General features: G+C 39.8%; 1 protein-coding gene across 4 annotated transcripts in view; it reads left to right on the plus strand.

Annotated features, from left to right (window-relative positions):
- The first annotated feature begins 1,010 nt into the window (after positions 1-1,010).
- Positions 1,011-25,388, plus strand: part of JAM2 (junctional adhesion molecule 2) — a 60,346-nt gene continuing 35,968 nt past the window's right edge. Inside the window, exon 1 of one of the 4 annotated variants that reach the window (XM_027587296.2) lies at positions 1,011-1,569. In XM_027587296.2, the coding sequence (XP_027443097.1) occupies positions 1,503-1,569 (67 nt within the window). In that variant the 5' untranslated portion in view covers positions 1,011-1,502. The remainder of the gene's footprint in view (positions 1,570-25,388) is intronic. The other 3 variants (XM_027587298.2, XM_027587297.2, XM_027587295.2) reach the window with 3 other exon arrangements.

The raw sequence follows: 25,388 nt of genomic DNA on the forward strand, positions 1-25,388 counted from the left end.
GAACGCCATCAACTTCTCTTGTAAAGCATTACATTTTTCTGGTTGCTACCCAGAAAAACTGGCATAGGCCTGTTGTTAAATCTGTGTCCCCTCTCCTTGCTTGACTGGAGTATAGCTCTAACGTTTTGGCCATTTTGACTATTTGGGTCCTCTGCCCCTCCCTGCCTTGGGCATCAAGCTTCCATCACTGTCACCAAGGAAACAGCAGGGATGTCTCCTTTCTCACAGCTCTGCATATCTCAACTCTGGTCGCCTTTGTCCAGTGAGCTAAATTCTTCATATGCACCCCCACTAAATCAACTGTCTTCTATTCAGTATTTTATTCATTATTCTACCTTTAAAAAAAAACTGATGTATAACAATTTCTTCTCTTGAGGATGGTCCAGATCTGTCACTATTCTTGAATGCACTAGACATTTTTGGTCCCTGGGGAGCAAATACAAAAATTGTTTAGCCCTTGGAGTGTGTGCAGTATAAGTGCAGGTCAATTTTAAAGAAGGCAACAGGGCATTCATAATGGGTTTCCCTTTTAAAAGCACAGTAGACCAAAAATAAACCTGACAAAGCGCAGCTGTAGAGTTTTAACATGTGGAAAACTCCACAGGCAGCGGTTATATAACTGGAAAGAAACATGATAAATATTTTACACCGTTAGATGAACTTCCAACTCTGACACGTGAAAAGCAAAGAACACAAAACACACCTCAACTCTCCAAAGAGCAAAAAGCTTACACTGAGAAAGGGCCAAGACTATTGCTAAAATCGGAGCCCTGCCTTCTAGCAAGAGTCTTGATTGCTTTTTTTTCTTTTTTCTTTCTCTGGCGTCCAAGGCGGAGCCGGCGAACCCCATCTCCCCCACAGCGCCTCCCCCGCAGCTTCGCCCGTTGGCCAGAAATTTTCCAAAAATCTCCACCCCTAGGCTGAAAACCCAAAAAGTTTTGTGCCCAGAAGAAGGAAGACAGGAGTTGGAGCGAGGCAGGCAGAATTGCCCTCCACCGCCGCCTCCCCCCCCACCAGCCCCCGCGGCCCGCGCCTCCCCCCCACCTCGGCTCCTCGCCCCGGGGACAGCCGGCAGCCCCGCGCCGGACCAGACACAAAGCCGATCAATCCCGGCGGCGCGGGGGCGGGGGGACGCCCTCCAGGGCTTCCCTTCCGCTCCTCGCCTCCTCCTGCCCCCTCATTAGGACCCAGCCCACACCTCGTCCGGCATCCACCGGCCCTCCCCCTCCCACCCTTCACCCCACAAAAGCAACAGCCCAGTCCCCCCCCACCCCCAGCCCGGGGACAGGCCAGACCTGCCCCTAGGCTGCCCGCTGAGAAGGCGCCCCCGGCAGGGGGAAACTGACATCCATCAGGGTCCGCCCACCTCTCCCCTCCTCTCCCCGGAGCGAATCTCTCCTGCGCTCCCGCCCCAGAAGTTGAGGGGCTCCCGCCCGGCCTGCCGCGCTCCGGCCGCCGGGACCCTCGGCCTCGGAGGAGCAGCCAGCTCGGACCCCGGGAAGATGGCGAGGAGGAGCCGCCACCGCCTCCTCCTGCTGCTGCTGCGCTACCTGGTGGTCGCGCTGGGCTGTGAGTTGCTGGGGTACCTCCACCCTCCCACCCACGCGTGCTGGGACCCGGCCCCCCAGACCTCCAGCCCCTGGACGCGGCGCTAGCGGACGGCTGTCTCCGGGGCCCCGGGCTGCGGGTGCGCCGCGGGGAGTCTGACTTGGCACCCAGCGAGCGGGAATCAGGGCGCAGGCTGGCGCGGGGGCGGTTTATTCGGCTTACTGTAAACAGCATCTGATTTTGTCAATTCTGGGTGGAGAAAATTAAGAGCCCACACCAGCAGGTTTCTCACCTTCTTCCAAAGTTCGGGTACGTTTTCAAAGACGCAGGGACGCGAACAGAATGCAAGAACTCACTAACTACTTAGAAGATGCTAGGATCTCAAGATGGCATCACAGGGAGGCAGGCGCCGGCCACACGCGAAGTGCCAGAGAAGGAAGCGGGTAGTGCTAGAGTTGTCTTGGTTTCTGAAGCTTCCTACTGTACGGGTAAAACGCAACGCACTTGTGGGGCAGGGGGATGAGGGGAATTCGTGGCCGTTGGGCCAGAATTACTTGTATCCTCCCCACCTGCACATCTATCTATATTCAGTTAGGGAAGTCTGGTCTGGGGACTCCAGCCCGCTGCTGTGTCCTCCGGGGACGTCCGCAGGAATGATTGTTAAAAAAGAGGCAGAAGCTGAATGAACGAGTAGCGGGGGGACGTCCCAAAGCCTGTTTCACGGGGTGGTTCTAAACAGGATTTTCACGGATTCTGGGCTCATGAGATTTAAAATCCTGGGAACGTTTCCTATTAGTTTGTTTTCTTCGCATTAACTTTTTAGGAAAATGGAGGAAATCGACATAGATCTTAAGCACTTAGGCAATGAAGTCCTTTTTTCTATTGTTTTTCTTGTTTTCCTTTATCTTTCTTTTTTTCCTCCCGCCCCCCCCCCCTTTTTTAATAGAATGGGTTGTTATTGTTGCTATTCAAGTTCTGGTAATATTTAAAATAACCCGCCGGATGAGTGTCTAATGCCATAATAGAAAATGACTTTTTCTCACGCTCTTATTGCCGAAGTGGGTATCGCTGAACTCAACGTGATATGAGTTTTGTTTCTTAGTGGGGGAGGAAGGTGCAAGTTGTCTCAGTGAAGGGGCATGTGCTGACCTATATTATAGAAAATTGAACCAAGAAGGCAAATCTTCACAATAAAACCATTATGCAATTTTGAAATTGGTATCGTGTTGGAAACACAAAGAAAAAAAATGCAGTAATGGTAAAGGGCAACAAAGAGACAGGCTGGAGAAATTGTCACAAAACTGCTGGGAAAGTTATGTATTTTGTTGACGATCCTAAATTTCAGTTAAAAGAGACTGACTTTAGAATTGCCACTAATTAAAAACAGAGAACATGGTTTTTACTCTTCTATTCTTATTCAGTGATCAAAATAGAAACAATACACCCTAAGTTTGAAAGTGTAGCCAAGAAATAACCAAGAGGCAAACACGGGCTTAGATGAATGAGCAGAATAACCTCTTCTTCAGACTTTGGGTAAATCAAACCATTGGCTCTTCTAACCCTGACTCCTATGGGGGAATAATTTGGGAGTATGTGTGGATCTTTTCTATGCTGTTCCCAGGATGCCAAAAGGTCTGGCATTGCAAGAATGCTTTCTTTTCTTTGTGTGTGTGTGTGTTTTTTTTAATAAACAGTTATTTTATAACAGTAGATTTAAAGAAATATTGTGAAGATAGTATGGAGAGTTCCCATGTATACCACATCCACTTTCTCCTTTTATTAATATTTTACATTAGTATGACACATGTCATAATTAGTGGAGCAACTTTGGTAATTATTATTAACTAAAGTCCACACTTTATTCAAAGGTCCTTCATTTTTTTTCTAATGTCCTTTTTTATTTCAGGATCTCATTCAGGATACTCTATTACATTTAGCAGTACTGTCTCCTTCGGCTCCTCTTAGCTGTGACAGTTCCTCAGACTTCATCTTGTTTTTTATTATCTTGACAAGTTTGAGGAGTACTGGTGAAGTATTTTGTAGAATGTCCTTTAATTGGTGTTTTTCTGATGTTTCCTCATGACTTCTGTATCAGTATGGGCTTATGAATATTTATTTTATACTTTGGATTATAGTCCAATATGATTTTATTTATTTTAGTACTAAAGTTCTTCCAGCTTTGGCCATTGGGAGTTCTTCTAGTGGTTTCTGTATCCTCTGACATATCACCATCATTTTATATATATATATATAATGCATTTTATATATATAACTTTATATATATAATGATGGGGGATATGTCAGAAAATACAAAAATGTGCATATATATATATATATGCATCTTTGTTTTTAGCGCTTCCTTAGCACTCTGTGTTCATTTCTGGCAACACAAAGTGCTTCAGGCTGATCTTGTATATTTCCTGCTCCAGTCCTAGGATCAGCCATTTCTCCAACGAGTGCTGGTTCGTTTTATTGGAGAATGGTATTAGAAACCAAGATGTGAGTCTACCACCATACCACCCTGAACACCCCTGATTTCATCTGATCTCAGAAGCTTAAGCAGGGTTGGGCCTGGTTAGTGCTTGGATAGGAGAAACCAAGATTTAGGCATTGGGTATGCTCATTGCTATCAGAGTGTTGTTGAAAAACAAGAATGTTTTTCAGGGCTAAGTTTCACTCCACAGTCCTATTTGTGATTGATCCATTCAGTTTTCATGTCCAACTCCAAAAACAGAATATTAAAGGCTTTGTATATATCAGACACTGTTCTAAGGGCTTTCTTGAATATTCTCTCTTTTTAAATTCTCAGCAGATGCATGAAACAGAACAAATCTTCAGCTTACATATAGTGGCCCCCAAGGCTCAAGAAAGCTCATTCATGTAGGCTGGAAAGAAATGGAACTGGGGTTTGAAGACCTGAGAATTTGTTCCACAGATAATTGGACTTCTGTCTGAGCACTTAACTCCTTCCACTGTCTTCATTCAAAAAAAAGACTCTGTGTATTTCTTACTCTCTAATTACATACTCATCTTCTTAATATCCATCCCCAATATAACTACCACCCTTTTGTCCCAGTCCTATTTTATATAATATCATGCTTATTCCATTCTTTCCTTTTATTTCTGTTTGTCTGTATTCTTATTTCTTTCTTAGTAGACTGGAAGACTTTTGTTGTTGCTGCTGCCACTGTTATTTGGACTATGAGTTCAGTGTACCTGTTGATACATGGACATTTACTTGTATGTTTAGTGAAACTCTATTTTTCTTTACCATGAAAGTGGGAACTCCACGAGGGAAGGAATTTCTTCATGTTTGCTCACCACTGTATATACAGTGCTAAGCAAAGTGCCTGGTTAATAGTAGGTGTAAATAGACACCTGTTGATCAGATGGGAAGGGCATGAGGTGGAGTAGGTGGAAAAATGGATGGATGCAATTAATGATTTGCTATATAAATCATGAAGCCCTAACTAATGCTAAGTAGGTGAGGTGTCCGATTTCTCAGAGGTGACACTTAAGCCAAGCAGTTGAATGTGAATGAGAGCAGTGTGCTGTTCCTGACACTACATGGCTGGTAGCAGTTGGTCCTCAACTCTGGACTGGAACCCAAGCCAGGCTACTTAGCCTGAGTCTGTAATCTCTCATCAACTGATAAGGGCTTTGGAGCAGGGAAAGGTCTGGATCTTCTGCAAAATCACAAAGTCCTGCCCCGGTGGTGAAACTGACCCAAAAGAGCACTCCAGGGAAGCAGTGCCAGGAAAATTTTGCCCTCTGTAAACATTGTTAAGAACAAAGCATCATCATCACTTTGCGGAGGAGGACTGGTTCCATCCTGGCATGGTCTTAATTATCTGATGAACATAAAGGTCAGATTGGGCTTGCTGGTAGACCTGATAACGGTTTTAAAACTGAGACAGAAATGACATTCAAAAGGAAGAAGTCTAAAACAGAAAGTAAGCATAAAGAGAACAGCAAATTCCCTAAGGCTGATAATACTCATTATCCTTCCACCAGAGCAGTTTAGTGAGAGGAGCCTATGTGCATTTACATATGTTTTCTCTACCCATGGTTTCTATCACATCGGTTTCCTCCGGTTGGTCGGCATTGTTGGTAGAGAAGATGTGTTGAACTATGGAAGCTAGAGCTGCTGTGTTTGTTGAAGTGGGACCAGAAGAAATCTGTAAAGGCCATTATTTAAAATAACCTTTTCATCCCATAGCACTACTGAGTCGGTACTCCAGTATATCTGTATTGCCAGATTGATGCCTTGAGGAAGATGAAGGTGAATATAGAAAAGGGGAATCGGAATCTAGGTCAAGTGCTTTCTTTGGCAAAAGCAGAAAAAGAAAACTTAAAACTGGGTACTGTTTTCCTGGGAGGTGTTACTGTTAACGTGACCAGAACTCAGAAAAACAATCCAACTATATTTGTTTTCTATTGGTGCAGAAACAAATTACCACAAATTTAATATAACACAGATTTATTATCTTAAAGTTCTAGAGGCCAGAAACCTGAAATAGGTCTCCCTGGGCTGAAATCAAAGTATGGGAAGGGCAGCTATCTTCTGGAGGTTCTAGGGGAGAATCAGCTTCCAAGCTGTTTTTTCCAGCTTATAGAGGCCATTGGCTGGTGGCCCCATTCCTCCAGCTTCAAAACCAGCAATGCTAGGCTTCTATAAATCTGGTTTTCTTCCATATACCTCCCTCTTGCACTTACAAGGACCCTTATACTTACATTGGACCCACCTAGGTAATCCAGATTAATCTGTCCATTCCAAAGTTAGCTGGTTAGCAACTTTCATTCCACCTACAACCTTAATTCCTATTTACCATGTAAAATAACACGTTTTAGGCTCTTGGGATTAGGATGTGGACATCTCTGGGAAACCATCACACCAACCAAAATTAGGATGTGCACAATAACAGTGTAATCAGCATTGTAGCCAAGAATATTCTAGATCCCATGGAGCAACCTTAACTTTAACCTTTAAATTACAATTTATAGTGATATAGAACTGTATGTTTTGAGTTCTATTTCAGATCACATAGTGTAGCAGTAATAAACATGTACTCTGATGCTAAAATCTGTGTCCATTTACTAGCTAACTGTATGATCTGGTACAAGCTATTTGATTTCTGTGTGTGTCGGTTTACTGACCTGTAATGGTGACAATCCCAATAATAGACTTACTTTGTAGAGGTAGGTGTAGGGAGAATTAAATGTGTACACATGTATAGCACACTTAGAAAACTGGTCCTGTTGTTGTTGATAATATTTGGGGTCAGTGGAGTTAAAGATTCATATTACCATTTATAATGGATCTCCTACATTTCTGAGAGTCCTATCCAAACACAAATAATAGGCTGTTACATAAGTATTATACTAATATAAACAGTTTGTTTTATTCACTTTTGTTATTTAAAGGGTTTATTTTAAAATGTGTTTTTTAAAGTTTTATACACATGTATCTGTATTATTATAAAATACTCACACGTATATATAGACACCTGTCTATCTAACTACATGAGAAGAATATGCTAGGCAAGTGAAGGAGGGGGGAAGTCGTCTCAGATATGGAGGGAAGAGTGCCGCACAGAGGTACTTGAGCAAAAGAAATCAGGAAATGGAAGAAGTTCCTTATGGCCAGAGCATGGAGGACAGGGGAAGACAAAAGGCAACAACCAGGGGGCGAGAGGGCCTTGTGGGACAGATTTAGGATTTTGAATTTATCCCAAAGACTAGGAGAAGCCACTGAAGGCTTTTAAAGACTGAGTATCGGATTTGCCTTTCAAAGAGAACACATTGGATGGAGTGTGGAGAATGGGCAGGATGGGTGGGTGGGACATGGAAGTGGGGAGCCCAGTTAGATGTTATTGGAACGGTCCAGCGTTACTTCCTAAGTATTCTTTTATACGGCTTATTGAAAACATGTACATGCACATATAAAATTAGACATTTACGTTCACCCACAGAAAATCTACATTCACCCACAGAAAATCGTTTCAGATCTGAAATGTAGTTAATTAAACTTAATCAGGGATTTGAGAAAAACATCTCTTTGGTTTTTAAGGACTTTTTAAAAATGGTGTATACTACACGTGTTTCCAACTCTCTCTTCAGCTCCCAACATCTAAACGTGAAACTAGCTTTTGGGGCTACTATTTATCATCTTTCAATATTACTCTCTCCCCTCTGCCCCACGGGGTTTGTCTTCCTTCGGCACTGTTTTACCTCATTCCTATCTTACCATCCTTAGGAGGGTGATTGGATTAGATTTGATGGAGAGAAGAGTGGCCTTCTGTGTTACTAAGTGTGTGAAGGTATGCCTGTATGAGAGCGACAGAGACACAGAGAGAGATAGACAGAGGGATAGAGGTGGAGAGAGGGGGAGGAGAGAGGGAGCAGGGGAGAGAAAGAAAGAGAATGTGTGTGCTCAAATGAATGCCTGCTAACAGGACCCGACTCTTGGAATCCTCAGGCCAGTGAAGGGTTTGGAAATGTTTACAGTTTTAAATTGTTCCCACATTTTATGAACAGAGAAGCAAAGAACTACGGAACCTAGTCCCATGAAGGTTTTTCAAGAGCTACACTCTTAGCTCTCCACTGTCTTGGCTCAAACAGTCCTGAGCAAGAATTCTTGTGATCTTTTTTTTTTTTTTTTTTTTTTTTAGTTTAGAGGGAGAGAGAGAATCCTCAACCCCAAGCAGACTGCCCACTAAGCGCAGAGCCCGAAGTAGGGCTTGATCCCAGGACCCCGAGATCATGACCTGAGCTGAAATCAAGAGTAGATGCCTAACCGAGTGAATCACCCAGGCACCCCAAGAAACCTTGTGATCTTAACAGATGGGAGTTTTAGTTCGTCATTGAAGAATTTTGCCTTTCTCTCTCTCTTATGTCTTGGCAGTTTTTATTTGTTTTGTTAGATTTTCTGTTTTGTTTTAGTTTTCAAAATTTTTCACAGGGACAGTTTGGGACTGAGTTGTTTTTATGCTGGCAAGGAGTGAAAAAGCCTAATCTGGTCTTTCTCCTTTATTCTAGGTGTTTCCAGTTCACTCACTTTCCTTTTTCCAACTGAGCCACCCAGGCGCCCCATGCAAAAATTTATTTTTACTATTATTATTTATTTTTACTAGTAATTAAACCACAATGCAAAGCTATGTCTCACAAATAGGACTCATGATAACATCTTGCAGAGGCCTTTAAAATCCTTAAGCCAAAGTGCAGCAGGGGTTACCTTCTAGTTAAAACCAACAAAAGTAAGTCGTGAAACAAAATGAATATAACGAAACGAAGGGAAATAAACTCCCAAACCAGTGACCAAATCTAGAAAGGGAAAAATCCCAACTCTCATGCTATGAAAAAAGTCCAGACCAGAAGGTAAGGGCCAATGCCGAGAAGACCAACACCAGCACTAGCTGAGACTTATAGACAAGTGCAAACTGGTGCTATTTTTAAAGGAGACCAAAGAAGAAGTAATGGCCTCAAATAAAAAGGGAACATGTTGAACTACTGGGAAAGTGCTAAATTTGAAAAGGGAGAATTGTGCTAATGTCTTTAAAAATGCTCTAGAGGCGCTTTAAGATAGGAATGGATTCTAATCAGAAGTTGAACTCCCACCGTGGAATAAACAGTAACTCAGGGTCTATATTTGTTCAGTAATCTAAACATGCAGTCGGCTATGTCATTAAAAAAAATAGGATAAAAATTCTACATAAGCTGGTGGGAGCCGTGGATCATTGGACTTTGGCCCCACACAATGCTTTTGGTCCCAGAACAAGTCAGGTGCTTTCATGCCCTGCCTGTGTGGGTGTGTGCCAGCGAGTGAACAGCTCTGCCATTTTGGATACAATATTTCTCCTTCCCAACCATCTTCTCTGCTGTTGTGTTGTCATTGTTGCCAAATGCAATTACTCCCTGAAGGTCTAAACCCCTTCTCTCTAACCCTCTCCAGCTCATCCGTTCCTCAAAGCTGAAGTCTCCCACTATATTACACTCCTGGTGTTCTTGGTATGTTCCTGGTTCTCTTTCGTACTTACTGGGCGACACTGTTACCATGTTTACATGTGTTTCTCTCTGGATTGTGAGTTTGTCAAGGACAGAGATAATACATCTGTCTCTAGCACCTAGAATCCTGCCTGGCACATAGTCATTCTCTAATACTTAATTGAATAGAGGTAAGTAACCTGGAGTTTAATGTTTATTTGTTTCTTAGCTTTGTAAAATGACATTTTAATACTAAGGCTCCCAGGACATGTGTAAAATTAATATTCCCTAATGAATGCATAATTTGACTGCTCTTAGAACTTCCTTCTCCCTCATGAACCATAGCCTCCTTAGAGTTTAGACTTACAAGGTAATATAGAGACTGGTCTGCCCTATAGAGTTTTAAGAAATTTTGCTGATTGCCTGAGGCCTTCTTGTATTGTAAAAGACAAAACAAAACAAAACACACACACACAAAAACCCGACATAAGCTCCTCTTGAATTAGTAAGCATTGATTAAAGTTTCAGAGGAATCCAACAATACCTTTTCACAAGTTGCCTGAGATAAACTACAACACAGGCTGTTGGAGAGTTGTACAAGTACTCTCTACGAGTACAAGCAGGCGATTCCAGACTTCACCCTCATGGTCCAATCTCTTTGCCACTCAATTGATAGCTTAGCAATCCATGTCCCTCAGTAGGCAAAAGTTTACTAAAAGAGAGGGGAGGGCCTGATAAAGTGATCTTTATTTCCAAACCAAAGATGGTTTTCCTAGGCATTCTTGTCGAGTAATCATATCTTCTTGTGGGATCTTGACACCTGCTTATTAGCAGTGAAAAACTTTCTTCTGGATCCAGGTGACTCATCAACTAGGTCCAAGGGTGTTCTTTCGTTGCAAATGCCAAGATTAGATGCATCCTAAGATTTTCAGCTCTATTGTGCTACTCTCCCAGAAAATCTGAATGAGGATGCTGAAATGTTCAAAAAATACTGCCTGGAGCACTGGTTCTTCAGACTTTTTTAATCCCTTGTTCTCCTTTTCTTAAAAAGAGCGTATGGCCCAACATATATTTTTGGTAATGAATTATATATATGTATTTCTGTATCAATAGATTGTATTAATTATAAGATACATATAAAATAAGTATCAGACAAATGAGATAATGAAAAATAAATCAGCAGAAATGCCCTTGGGCAGAAATGAGGTAATGGTTGCCCTATATTACAGCACTTGATAAAACCTCTATCATTAAAACACTGTGAGACTAGCACATGAATAGAATGACAGACCAGTAGAACAGAATATGAAGTCCAGGAACTGGCCCAAGTTCATTTGGAAATTTAGTATAGATGTGAGATGTATCTTTCCACTTATTTATCTATATATAAAGTAGGAGCATCTCAAACCATAGAGAATGCTTAATAAATATTGTTACAATTGGGTAGCCATTTGAGGGGGGGGAAATGGGTTGGATCCTGACAGTGTACATGAGGATGAACTCCAAATGAATCAAAGATCTAAATGTCAGTAAGTAATAAATTCACCCTCCAAAAAATAACAGAAGCATGGATGCATTCTTTTAAAAACTATGTATCAAAAGGACATCTGCTTGAAAAAAATAAAATACCATACAAAAATCAAAAGGCAAGTGACTAATTGGGAAAAAGATATCTGTACCCCTAAATCTCAGCCAAAGAGTATTGTCACTGATATGCAACAAGCCCTAAAAATGGAAAGAAAATAAAAATATAAAGGACAAAATGGAAAAATGGCACACATACAACACAAACCCCAGAGAGTTCCCAGAATAAAAATTTTAATAGTTCTTCAGATATGACACTGCGCTCAACATCACTTAAATGCAAATTAAACTGTCACAAAGATAATATCTCTTCCCTGCCAGATTAGCAAAAACACATAACTCATCTGCATCCTCAATTATTGAAGCTGTGTGCAAGCAGACATTCTCACTGCTGAGGGGCTATGTAGTGATCTATCTGCTATGGAGAAGAATTCAGCAATATGTAGACAAATTGCATGTCTACTCTGACTCATCAACTCTACTACCGGGAGCCTGTTCCAAAGCTGTATTTGCAAAAAACAGGACATGATCCAGGCATGGTATTATTTATTTCAAAATTCTTTATTATAAAGAAGATTGAACACAATCAAAAGCCCATCAGTAGGAGATTGGCTGAATAAAGAAGAGAATGGTATGCAATGTAGCCATAAAAAGGAACGAGGGTGATCTCCATGTAGAGGTATAGCAAAGGAAAAAAGCAAGGTGCAGAACAGTATAATGTAGCATGCTCTATTTTGTGTAAGAAAGAAATACTGGAAGGTTAAATGAAAACCACTCACAATGGGTGGCAAGGGGCAGAAATGGAACTGATTTCTCTTAATAACTTATTACATAGATTTGGTTGTGTAAACTTAAATGTTTTGTTTCAAAGATAAATTCACCAAAACAGCCATCTAAAAAATTGAAAACATATGGACAGAAATGAACCTACTGTGTCAAACTAGTGATGTAACCATGCGGAGGAAAGAATTTTTCCCGTCTGAGTTTGGAATATAATATTCCAATGAGTAGTAGAATTCATTTTAAGGATAAATAAAGCTGCAAATATACTTTCAATGAAAATTATTGAAAGCAGTGGTGTTATTTTGAAATTACACTACAGGATAATGCAAATCAATAATTATAATATAGATATCAAGATTTTCAGGGAAGGAAAAAAGAGATACAAGTGTTATGTTTTAAAAAACAGTAAAAGTCCTATCATGTATATTTGAATTGGAAATATCAGTATGAACTCCTAATGCTTTTTTTGTTCCCAAACTGCATATTTCCTATCTCTGTCCACTAAAAAAAAAGCCTAGATGAAATCACAACCTGTATCAGTTCATTTTAATGAAGTAACAACCTAAAAAAATCTCAGTAGTTTGCCACCATACACATGACTTCTGCTTTCATCCCCTTTTGGTGGCTCCATGTCAGCTCTGCATGTCCTGTTCTCATTCCAGGCCCCAGGCTGAAGGAGCTGACCCCGTTTGGGACAGACAGTCCTCGTGGCCAAGGGAAAAGTGAGAGACGGACTAAACTACGTGTTGGCTCTTAAAGCTGCCACTTACCAGGGCATATGTTCATTGGTCAAAGCAATCGCATGGCCAAAACTGCAACTGGGTTGGGGAAGTGTATCTTGCCAGCCAGGAGGCCCTGGATATCACGTGATAATAAGTGGGAAGGGAAAGAGTAGTTGGGAATAATAATAAAATCTATCCTACAACACTATGAGAGTGAGCATACACACTGTGATCTCTAAATACCATTCCACACTAGCAGTGACCGGGGAATCTTTGGAGGAACAACTGATTCCATGTTTAGGGTTGGGTGTATTTGAGTCTGGAAACACTTATTTTGTTGTGCCAGAAAGCCAGAGAACTCTCAAAGCTAATGGGGTCGTGTCTAAAGGACACAGGAATCAACATGAAAAGTCTCACTGTGGCCAAATTAGAGGCTGTTTTGAGAATCAAAAATATTGAAGGCAATTGATTTAAAGATACCACACATATTTTTAAATGTATCAGTTATAGACAGTAAAAAGAGTCGATAAAATTAAAAAAAATAAAAAAATAATCATTACACTTTGGTCACCATTAGAACCAACTACATCAGTGGCTCCCTACCCTGATTTTTAACAATCAAACTAAAGAAGCCTTCATGCTGCTTTCCTTTATGTTTGTATATATATATAACATATAAACTTAAGTGACAGAGAAAATTTTTCTTTATAGAAGTCAAGCTAGTAAGTGTGCAAACATAATAGGAAAAACAGAATCTAATCATCATCACCTTGCAACATGTCATTGGTTCAGGATGGGATTATTAAAAATTAGACAAAATGTGATGGGGACCTTTAAAATGGAAGGACCAGTCTGTTATCATCTAAAACCACTGATTAATCTTAGCATTATTAAAAGTAGGACAATCACTGTACGATACAACAGGAAGCATGTGGCATCCCCTATGTAGTGTTTGTGCTCATCCCTCAAGAAAATAATAATAATAATTGACCTTTATCTGAATCAAGCTTCTAGGCAGGCTACCTTTTCTTTACAGGAGGGTAGATGCACAGATTAAAGACACGGACAAACTTAGAAAGTGAGTTGTTCTACAGAATAACTGGCTAGGTTTCCTCAACAAGTCAATGGATGGGAGGAAAGTATATGGAGCAGGTTAGCTCTGGATTAAAAACAAAACAAGACAAAAAGCTTAAGAAGCAAGTGTAATGCTGAAATGCAGATGTTGATTCAAAAAAGATATTAGGTGAATTTGACTAGGGCAGGGTATAGATTATACTAAGGAATGAATTATAATTTGTTATTTTAATGTTATTTTAGCCATATGTCTTTAGTTTGTATTGATACTTCCTAAAATAATAAAGAAAATTGATACCTATATATGATTTGCTTTAAAATTTCTCAACAACAAAAAGGATAGACGAAGTAAACGTGGCCATCTTTACAACTGTCGAATCCAAATAATGAGTATATGGAGTCTATTGTTCTGTTCTACTTTTGTGTGTATTTGAAAATTTGTCACAGGGGCACGTGGCTGGCTCAGTCAGTAGAGCTCTTGATCTTGGGGTTGTGAGTTCAAGCCCCATGTTGAGTGTAATGATTACTTAAATAAATAAATCTTAAAAAATTTGTCATAGTAAAAAAGCTAAACCTATAAAAAAAAGAATGTGATAAAAATTTCAGTATTTCTTTTCTTAAGCCCTCTGGGTTTTATTGGACAATCCACCTTAGGGTCTACTGGTTTAAAGAGAACATAAATAGACCAAAGTGAGTCTACTTGAAATATCTGCTCTCTTAAACTCTAAACCATCTTAACCAGTATAAGAAACCTGAATTCTGTCTGAATGGGCCCCTTTTTAATCTAGCTAGTCTGTTTCACACTAACTGAAAAATAAAATGCCTGCAAACAAACTGAACATGCTGTCATTAACGAACTCCAACATCCTGGGTTATATACAAAGTCTGTTAGTAAATCTGCATTAACAGCAATATTTTTCTTCATAATGTGGTGTGGACTTTTCAGTTCATTTCCTTTGAAAGGGACTTTAATATTTTATTCCCTAAAATCTAAAAGTACCCACTGGATGAGTACATGTCAGAGTCATAGACCGATGACAAGAAAAGATGAATATGAAAAGGAGAGTTGATTAAATTCCTAAAAATTTAAAGTTTTTCTCTTGCATTTATTTAATTGAGGACGGTCCAATCAAGCCTCTTTCGTCCACCCTCTGGCTCTTCCAAACAACAGAAGAGACTACTTCAGCTTTTTTTAGTAGGGTAAAGGCATATCCAGTGCTTAACATGCCAACTCAAGCACATTTCAGAATTGCACACACTTCCTAAAATATTCATTTAATGCTCAAATTCATGTCATTAAAACTTAATATCAAGTTCCAAATGAGTTCTTTATATGATTTAATTTCCCATAGTTCCTTTAACCTTGAAGACCCAAAGCTCTAAGGATTCTCTGAAGAAGACTCTGGTTGTGGGGAGAGAATGAAAGAATTAGAGGCATTTCGAAGCCGCCCAGAGCCTGTGCCAGGAGCTTAGGCACACTCTCATTGTAGCCATTTATGTCAGAAATGATTTCTATGTGAAATAACACGTTCCCCAAATACACCATGAATTCATGAGCAAGAGAATGTAGGCATTAGTAGAGGCAGGAGTTCACCTCACCTCCCATCCCATTACCTCTTAGAGTGGAAGCAAGACTGCATCATATTCCTTGAATAGAATTTAGAGTCCTAACTATATGAACAAGCAAGCCATGTCCCTCTTGCTTGCACCATTCCACACATTCAACTATTTGTCTTTGGGGGTGAGATACTGGAATCTGCTGAGTGATGATGAGATCATTCAAGACAAGCCTTTTTCATTCCATGGGCTGGAACATTTGAGGAAATTGATTTCTTATTATTAGAAAAATAAAAGGACACATAATTTTGGAAATCAGATACAGAAATACCTCTTTTAGAGAGTAAAGTTACCTCACCAATGAGTGTGTTGAATATATTTTTTTTTTCCCAGAGGACGATGGATTTTCATCTTTTACCTGAAAGAATATCAGTTACATTTTCCATGACGGAGTAACTCAGGGGTACATTCACACTGACTGAAATGGTGGGCAGAATCACGTTCACTTTTTATGTTGATTAATTTTATAAATTAGGGTTCCCAGTCTATTTGGCAGGGGTACGTTATTGGATTCATAAGTTAAATGTCCAGGTGAAAGGTCTCTACTGGAGGGTCAGAGGACCTCCTTATACTTCAAACCATAAAGGTTACTTGTTTACAAGGAAGCAAAAAGTATGGCATAAATAAAACGGAGCTTGGGATGCAAAGACCTAAGATTGTGTCAGTTCTGCTTAGTTTTTGATAAAGCTAAAAAAAAAAATAGAAAACTATTTTATTTGGATCTTGTTTTCCTTATTTGTAAAATGAGAGGGTTTGATTTAACGATGATTAGAGTTCTTCATAATTTAACATTTTGTTTTCAAATGGGAAAAAAAATGTACCATACTTAGATGCTAAAATTATTTTGTATGGTGTTGAGAACTTGTTTACATTCTAAACGGCCTCTTTCAGAGTTCTTATTGGTTAGAACACAGAGCTTGTTTTGAAAAGGAGGAAGAAATGGCTTGGTATTCATGAAGTTGATTGTATATTATGTATAAAGTCTCTATTTGATGCCGTAGTCGTCAGGAAGTTGCTAGAAGTTTTGAAGAATGAAGCAGTATACCAAAAGATGGTATTTAGGCTAACCAATAATTTTGAGCCTTACATATAGGATAGACTTAGAAGGAAAGAAGTGACAATAGCCCAAGTATTAGGTAAAAAGGTACAGAATTAAGGTAGCAGCTGCCAAAATTGTTTAGGAACAGTTAAATCCAGAAGACATAGAAAATAGAAATTGGTAAGATTTAGTGGTTGATTAAATATGGGGGGACATCAAAGACATCAAAACAGTAATTTCAAGTTTGTAAATTTGAAGAACCAGAGAAATCATAATGTTTACATTGAGAAGGAATGATTATTTTGTGTATGTCAAGAGGCAACAAAATATCCGACTACACATGTCTCTATAGAGCATTGGAAAGAGGATGAAAGTATAAATCCTCTTGTACTTATCCCCTGTACTTAAGTGGTAAACAAAAATAGGGAGATTCACTCTGGGAGAAGACATTCTCCGGGAGAATACTCAGAGGTTGGATTAGTAGGGGCAAAGGACTGAACTCTGGAGCATGTGCTCAGTTAAAGAATATAAAATAGCAGAGACAATGAAGAAAAAGTGCCCAGGGAAATAAGAGACAAAGTGGGGAGAAATTTTGCCAAGTCAGTTGTTATCTGGAGGCCAGAAGTCCCAAGGGACTTCAAAGTGAAGCTATGGCTAACCTGAAGGATTAAAAAGAAGACATAATTAGCATTTGAATGGAACTTTACGATTGGCAAACGCTTCACACAAATTATATTACTTAATTCTCCTGTAAACATTCCTGTGACGTACCGGGAACTATTTTTATCAAGGTTTCATAAATGAGAAGCAGAGGCTTGGAATATTTTTAGGGAGACACAGAGGCAGGACTTGAAGTTAGAACTGCTGACTCCAAATCCCATCTTTTTTTCCCCCCTATGTGGGAGATGGAAACACTGGAAAGTGTAAGGGAAGTTAGAAGGCTGAGGAGATTTTTAGGGGAAATGGAAGGCAATCTTTTCTGGTGTTCAAGGGCACAAGGAGAAGAGAGGGGAATCTCTGTCTTGTCATGTATGGATTTAGAATCAGCATACAGTATCTCACAGGGGCACTGCAAGGATGACTCATTTTTTCTGTCATAATAAGAAAATAATTTGAGTATTCCGTTTAGAGTGTGGGTAATGGCTTAAAAATCTTAATATGTTATTAAAATGCCTTCTGACATTTAATGTCTGACATTTAGTAGTATAACCACTACAAATGTGTGGTTGTCTCTTAACACATACAAATGTCTTCTGTTCACAACTCAAATTGAATTCAAAGCAATATTAACCTGAGGGTAAGCCATAAGCCCGAAATAAGTATTTCATGATCTGAAAATATTGTTTCACTAAATGGGAAAAATATCCAAACATGAGCTCATCCAATATTGTTGAGGGATTTATTATGAAATTTAGTCACACTGTAGCATCACAGATCATTTGAAAGGGAAATAGAAAAAGTCCCCCATAATTTTCTGGCTTTTTTCCTAGAAGTTAATATCAAAAGAAAAACATGAATATTGTCATAAGCAAAAATAAATATTTTCATATATCACACACTTCCTAAATTTTTTGTATGTATTATATTTTAAATTGCTACGTGCTATCTGATAGTAGGACACAAAAGATTTTTTTTTCTTTATTTTGAAAAGAAGAATAACTCTTTCAGCTAATTTCTGTGGTACCATTTTGTAATTTCTTCTGTCTTTTACTACTTCCCAACTTTAGTTTCCATGGGAACAGGATCAGTCAGAAAATATTTGGGACTCTTTCAGAATGTTGAGTCCAAGATTCCTAATTAGGCTTCAGGCACTTGCAGTTTAATTATGAGTGTCTGCGTTATATCTTTGAAGGTAACGAAAACTGGGTTAAGATTTCACGATATGTTTGCCATTTCAAAGATTTTTATTAAAAGATTTGGATCAGAGAGCTTTAAAATCATTTAAGTATGTGGGAGAACATGCCTGGAAAGAAAGAAAGAAAGAAAGAAATATCTTTGGGCATACTATTCTTGACCAAAAAGAAAACTTAAGAGACACCAAGTATCCCAGTTAGATGATCAAAATTGGTTAAATGTTTCTTAGCTGAAAATGTTATCCTTGGAAATACAGCATATTGTGAGTAGGCAGAATTATATTGGGCTCAGATTTGGAGCAGGGAGTAATTAAAAATCAAAAGAGGTGAGAGAAAATTACAGAATTGAAAAGTCACCAAACTATACCAAAAAGGTCTCAATAAACCCTGTGTCCTCCCCAATACCTCCTTTCGTAGTTTTATCGTGAGAACAATTACCACCAGTGGAACATGGGAGATCATAGGTTTACCCTTAAAATATTAGCTTTATAGGCCATGTGACATCAGCTGTGTAAGTGGAGAATACTCAGTTTGTAATAGTTTGTAACGCAAAGCTTTCAGGTTTCTATTAGCTGAATGTGGGTTCAAGGAATTTGATGGGGAACTACCAGTGGGTGCTGCTGCCCCAGGGAGTGTTGCGGAGTTTGATTGTCACAATGTTGGGTGGATGCTATACACCTGCTGGGCAGGGATCTTTGTGCTGGACAGTGTTGTAAAATGAAGAACTTCCCTGTGTCCCTCGCCCTTCATCCTTCATCCGGCAGTTCCCACTGCATGTTCATATAAGTGAAAACTTTATAACTATCTGAGCCTATAACTTACATTAATTTAGCTGTAAACAGAATTTTTTTTTTTTTGCACAGCCTTAATGCATAACTAAATATCCACAGTGAGTCTGTTCTTTATTTTCCTGTACCGTTTGGAATGGCTTCAGGTCTTTTTCTCTTAAATCGAGTTTAACATATTAAGTATAGACAGACTAATACCTGAATTCTTCATCATTGTGTATGCTAATGTACTCATGTATAAACATTTATAAATTGAAATATATAATATTTTACTATATATTGTTCTATTTTTATTTCTCTTTAATATTAAAGGAACATTATGTTTAGTTTTCCAAATTTTATACATGCATATATGTTTATATGTGTATATGTATACACATATGTACATAGAAAATGTTATATTACCCATAAATTTTGTTTCAGGATAGTAAAGGGGCATGAAAAATTTATTAGAAAAAGAGGTCTGGGGTGCGTGGATGGCTCAGTTGGTTAGGTGTCTGCCTTTGGCTCAGGTCATGATCTCAGGATCTTGGGGGGGGGGTCCCTGCTCAGCAGGGAGTCTGCTTCTCCCTCTCCCTCTGTCCCTCCCCCACCCCCCTCGTGTGTGTGTGCTCTCTCTCACTCTCTCTCTCTGTCTCGCTCTCTCTCTCTCATGCTCTTTCGCTCTCAAATAAATAAAATCTTTAAAAAAAAGAAAAGAAAGAAAAAGAGGTTCTGGGAGTGCTGAAAACCAACCAATTAAAATAAATGGTTGCAAATTACATGTATTTCATGCCTGCAGTAAATTCTTCAGTTTGTGGAAGACAGGAAACTTATATATTCTATTTTTAGGGAAGCAGTTTTTTCCCTTTTCAGTGTTCATTTTTAGCTGATGTGAGAGAAAAAATTAAATGGGAGAAAAATATTAAAATAATGACTATAGAGTGCACTGAAGAATAACTGTTCATACGCACCCGTGTTTCACTAAAATATGTCATTTTTTTCCTTTTATATGTAGTTAGAGTGAGGGTAGTTTAGAGTTATGCCATGTGAAAGTTACTTTTAGATTTTTGTGCAAAGAGACTATAAACTTTAGTATTATCAAAGAATTATTAAAGTATCACTAGAGCCTAATACTGTATTTTAATTCAACTAGTATTTGTGGGTCTAGTATGCCAGGGGGTGTGCTAAATTACAAAGATACGTAGTTTATACCATCTTTAAAATATCTTTCATGCTCTATGTAAATATAGTTTATAGTATATATAAAATGTACTAAAAAAGTTGATACATCTCATTTGAAGACATGTTTAGTTTTGTTTGCAACAGACATTTAATTATCTCTTATTGTGTGTGAAGTATGAAATATGTCAAACAGTTCCTAACATTGTCATGTTCCTAATGCTATTCAGTGGAAGACACAGATATGTAAAAGATAGTTTGTAATAAAAAATAATAAAGGCTTATAAAAGTGCTGTATCAGAAGAAGGACTAACTATGTACAGAAGGATAGAAGGGGTTGGGGAAGGCTTTGCCTTTCATAATGTTTGAGTGGGGCATTGAGTTATCTGTGGAAGTTCCCCATTTGTCAGGGGAGCGTTGGAAGGAGGGGATTTCAGAGAGAGAGAATGGAGGATGCAAACACCCATGGTGTTCAAAGAGCAGTGGGAGCCCTCTGGGGGCAGGGGGAGGACTTGAACGCATCGGGCTCCTTGCTCAGTGGGGAGTCTGCTTCTCCCTCTGCCTCTCTCTCTCTCTCTCTCAAATAAATAAATAAAATCTTATAAATAAATAAATATAATCAGAGTGTATTGTGAGAGGGTACCTCATGAAGGAGTGAGGCAGATGAATTGAAGCCTGTGCACATTCGTGTTCACCCTTAGCAATTTCCCTCCTGAACCAAAGAGCCATCTCTCCCTCCGAAAGCTAGTTTCTTCCTGTGCTCAGGATGACATTCCACCAGTCTCCTTGGGTCCTTTGTTTCATCCTCCCTTATCTATCTTCAACTTATCTTTATTACTAGCTCTCCAATCATGGGCTACAAACATGTTAAAGTCTCTACAATTGCAGTGGGAAAAAAGCTCACTGTGATTCTGTAATAAAATTCTTAAATTGGGGATCTGCATTTGTCTCCGTTTTTGTAGTGACCATTCAGCCCACCGCAAAGTGCTCCTTTCCCATGCCACTGAAATTGCTATCATTGTATCACCAATGATTTACTAGTCTCTAAATTTCCAGCTTACTTTCAGTTAAAACCTTACTTGACCTCTCTGGAACATCCAATATTGTTGACGCTCCCTCCTTGAAAGTGTACCCACCCCTGACTTCCATGACATCATTCTGTCCTAGTTTTTCTTGTTTCTCTGATTACTTCTTCTCAGTCTTCTACAGAACTTTCCCTTGGGCTTTTTCCTCTTTTACTCTACTCCATTGTTCATACTCTAAGTTATATTTCCCCTTGGAGAGTCACAGTGCTCCTCAGCATGCTAAAGGCTCTAATAACTCCTACAATAGAGAGTTTTGTTTAACTCTTTTTTTTTTCATGGATTTTATCTTTAATCTCTATATCCAACATGGGGCTCAAACTTACAACCCCGAGATCAAGAGTTGCATGATCTGGGGTACCTGAGTGGCTCAGTTGGTTAAGCATCTGCCTTTGGGGTGGGTCATGATCCCAGGGTCTGGGGAAGGAGCACAGCATCAGGATCCCTGCTCAGTGGGGAGTCTGCTTCTCCCTCTCCCTCTGCCTGCCTCTTCCCCTGCTTGTGCTCTCTCTCTCTCTCTCAGTCAAATAAATAAATAAAATCTTAAAAAAAAAAAAAAAGCTGTATGTTCTACCGACTGAGCCAGCCAGGCACCCCTGTTTAACTTACTAACTGGGTGTTTCCCAAACATTTATGACCACAGAACCCTCATCTTTCTTTTTTTATTTTATTTTATTTTATTTTATTTATTTGAGAGGGAGAGAGAGAATGACAGATAGAGAGCACGAGAGGGAAGAGGGTCAGAGGGAGAAGCAGACTCCTCGCTGAGTAGGGAGCCGGATGCGGGACTCGATCCCAGGACTCCAGGATCATGACCTGAGCCGAAGGCAGTCGCTCAACCGACTGAGCCACCCAGGCGCCCAACCCTCATCTTTCTATAAGACACTAAAAGTCAGTGGCCAGTCTGAGGAGAGGAAACAGGAAAGGAGCATCAGAGAAGAGAACCAGGAGAGAATGTTGTCACAAAACTATCAAATGTGAAAAATCATACAAGGCTATTTAATTTTATCAAAGTGGATTTTGTCAAGATGTTACTTAAGAGCTTTGACAGGAGAATTTTTTTTTAAAAGATACTTATTTATTTATTTATTTGATAGAGAAATTGAGAGAGAGGCAGAGCATAAGCAGGGGGAGTGGCAGGCAGAGGGAGAAGCAGGCTCCCCGCTGAGCAGGGAGCCCTATGTGGGGCTTAATCCCAGGACCCTGGGATCATGACCTGAGCTGAAGGCAGACGCTTAACTGACTGAGCCACCCAGGTGCCCTGACAGGAGAACTTTCTAGAAGTGGTGAGACTTAGGAGAGGCCTTGAAGATTGGAGAGAATTTTAATGGAGAGGAGACAGAGCCTCCACTCCTGTGCACACCTCCCCTCCAAGGGAAGGCTGTGTGAAAAGGATAAGGAAGACTATCCATTGTCCTTGAGATGTAGGCATGGCTCAGAGGAGGGTGTTTGTTAAGGTTTAAAGGGGAGTGATTGACTACATAAGGTTGTTCTAGGTCATTATTCTTGGGACATAAATGACTATGGAACATTTAAAAAAATTTACAGTGTATCGCTGAACCTCCAAAAAGAACTCCTAAGACACAAAGCACACTTGTATTAAAGTAGACACCCCCAAATTAATTTATTACTTAATACATTTATGATGCTTGTATTAGAGTTCTCCAGAGAAACAGAACCAATAGGAAGTGGATATAAATGAAAAGACTTATTTTGAGGACTTGGCTCATGGGATTAAAGAGGCAGACAAGTCCAAAATCTGCAGAGTGGGCCAGCAGACTGGAGACCCAGGAAGAGCCAGTGCTGCAGTTCAAGGCCAATGGCTGTCTGCTGCAGAATTCCCTCTTGCTCAGGGGAGGTCAGTCTCTTGTTCTGTTCAGGCCTTCAGCTTATGGGAGGAAGCCCACCCACCTTATGAAGGGCAATCGGCTTTACTCAAAGTCCATCCATTTAAATGTTAACCTCATCCAAAAACACCTTCACAGAAACATCCAGAATAATGTTTGACCACATATCTGGACATTCTGTCCCATCCAAGATGACACAAAACTAACCACAATGCTATTTTAAATTATATATCAAAATTTTCAAGCAAGTAATTTTACTTTAAGAAATAAAACTTCTTGGGTGCCTGGGTGGCTCAGTTGGTTAAGCAACTGCCTTCGGCTCAGGTCATGATCCTGGAGTCCCGGGATCGAGTCCCACATCGGGCTCCCTGCTCGGGGGCCGGGGAGTCTGCTTCTCCCTCTGACCCTCCCCCTTCTCATGCTCTCTCTCTCTCATTCTCTCTCAAATAAATAAATAAAATCTTAAAAAAAAAAGAAAGAAAACTTCTCACCTTGTGTTATTAAAATAGAATTTATTAAATGGATATTTAAAAAAATAAGAACAGTGATATTTGGCTTTTAAAATCACATTTTAGGTAACTCTTCCATATACTACATACTACTACTACTGTGTAATTTTTTGCTGCAGCACAATATGAAAATTAATTCCGCACAGTGATGTTGTGATAAAGTGTTTTCGATTTCAAAATTAGCTGCTTCAGAATCTTTCATTGATTAATCTTGTGCAGCTCATCCCTTAATTCAAAAAAATTAAGCATAGCACTTTATATTCCATTTCCATTTTCTCCATAATTAACTTTGTTTCCATTCATTTGGCAAATATTTATTTAGTATCTACTACAAATCAAGCAATTCTTGGGTTGGAGTATCGGTATAGGCAAGAAAATAAAGCTCCCTGCCTTCAGTGCATAAGTACATTATATAGTGTGTTAGAAGGTGATGGGCATTGTGGAAAAAAGAAAAATCAAATCAGAATTAAGGAAATCAGGGAGTTTGGAAGGAAAAAGGTCAGATGGAGGTGGGGTTGCAATATGGAAGATGGTGGCCAGAGTAGACTTCATTAAGGAGGTGTCCTCTGAACAAAAACTTGAAGAAGTAAGAGAGTTCATAGACATCTGAAGGAAGAGTCTTTCAGGCAGAGGGAACAGTCAAGCCTGGCCTGTTTTGAGGATGAGTATGGAGGCCAGTGTCCCTGGAGGAATTGAGGAAAGGAGGTTGAAAGGAAGCAAGGCCAGACTGCATAGGGCTTCCAGGCCAATGTAAAGGTGTCTACCTTTACTCTGAGGAAAATGGAGAACTGGCCCAAGGTCTTGAGCAAGAGTGCCATGATCCGATTTAGCATTTTAATGGATCTCTCTAGCGGATGCGTTGAAATTAGATTTTAGAGGGACAGGATAGAGTAGAAGGCCAGTCAGGAGTCTACTGCAGGGATCCAAGCAGAGATGATGGTACTCAGAGCGGGTGGCAATGGAAGTGGTAAGAGGTAGTTTTGGATGCATTTTGAAGGTAGAGCTAATAGGATTTGCCTGATGAATTGGATATGAGCCATGGTAGCTGCAATCATTAAGGGTAAGTGCAAACTTTTTGGCCGGAACAACTGAACGAATAGACTTGCCATCATCTGAGTTGGGGTAAGTGGGGCAGATTTAGAAAGAAAGATGAGGTTTGGACATAGTGTTTGAAATGTCTGCTAAACCTTCAAGAGGCAGAGTTAAATAGGCATTTGAATCTGAGTACGGAGTTCAGCAGAGACATCTAGACTGGAGATATATATTTGGGAATTGTGAGTATCTGGGGGCATTCAATGCCATGAGTCGGGATGACCCCATTAATGCAGGAAGCCTAGGCAGAGAAGAGGAGATGACCAAGGATAAGACCTGTGAGAAGGAAAGCTAGGGAAGTGTGCTGTCCTGGATGTTAAGTGTGGAAGGTGTTATCAAGGTGAAGGGTATGGTGAACTGTATCAATGAAAGTAGTTAGGGAAGACTTCGCCATCGTAAGTCATGTTTTATAGATGATGAGGCACAGCCCAAAGAGGCTGCAGCTGACCCAAATATGTCACAGCAAAGATGAAGAGGAGGTCGAATTTAGACACAGGACTTGCCTCTCGGAGCAGCCACTGTAATGAAGACACCATGCTAATCCTTCAAAGAAGGGAGACAAATATATAACCCTGGCCATGCATTCTCTGTGTTTGCAATCCATCCGAATACGTGATTATGGCGGAATCATTTGTAAAACACTACACTTGCCTCGGCACATTGGATAAAAAGCACTGTTGAGCAAGAGGGGAGAGCTAAGAGTCAA

The sequence above is a fragment of the Zalophus californianus genome, chromosome 1 (assembly GCF_009762305.2).
Source record: "Zalophus californianus isolate mZalCal1 chromosome 1, mZalCal1.pri.v2, whole genome shotgun sequence".
NCBI classification, from domain to species: Eukaryota; Metazoa; Chordata; class Mammalia; order Carnivora; family Otariidae; genus Zalophus; species Zalophus californianus.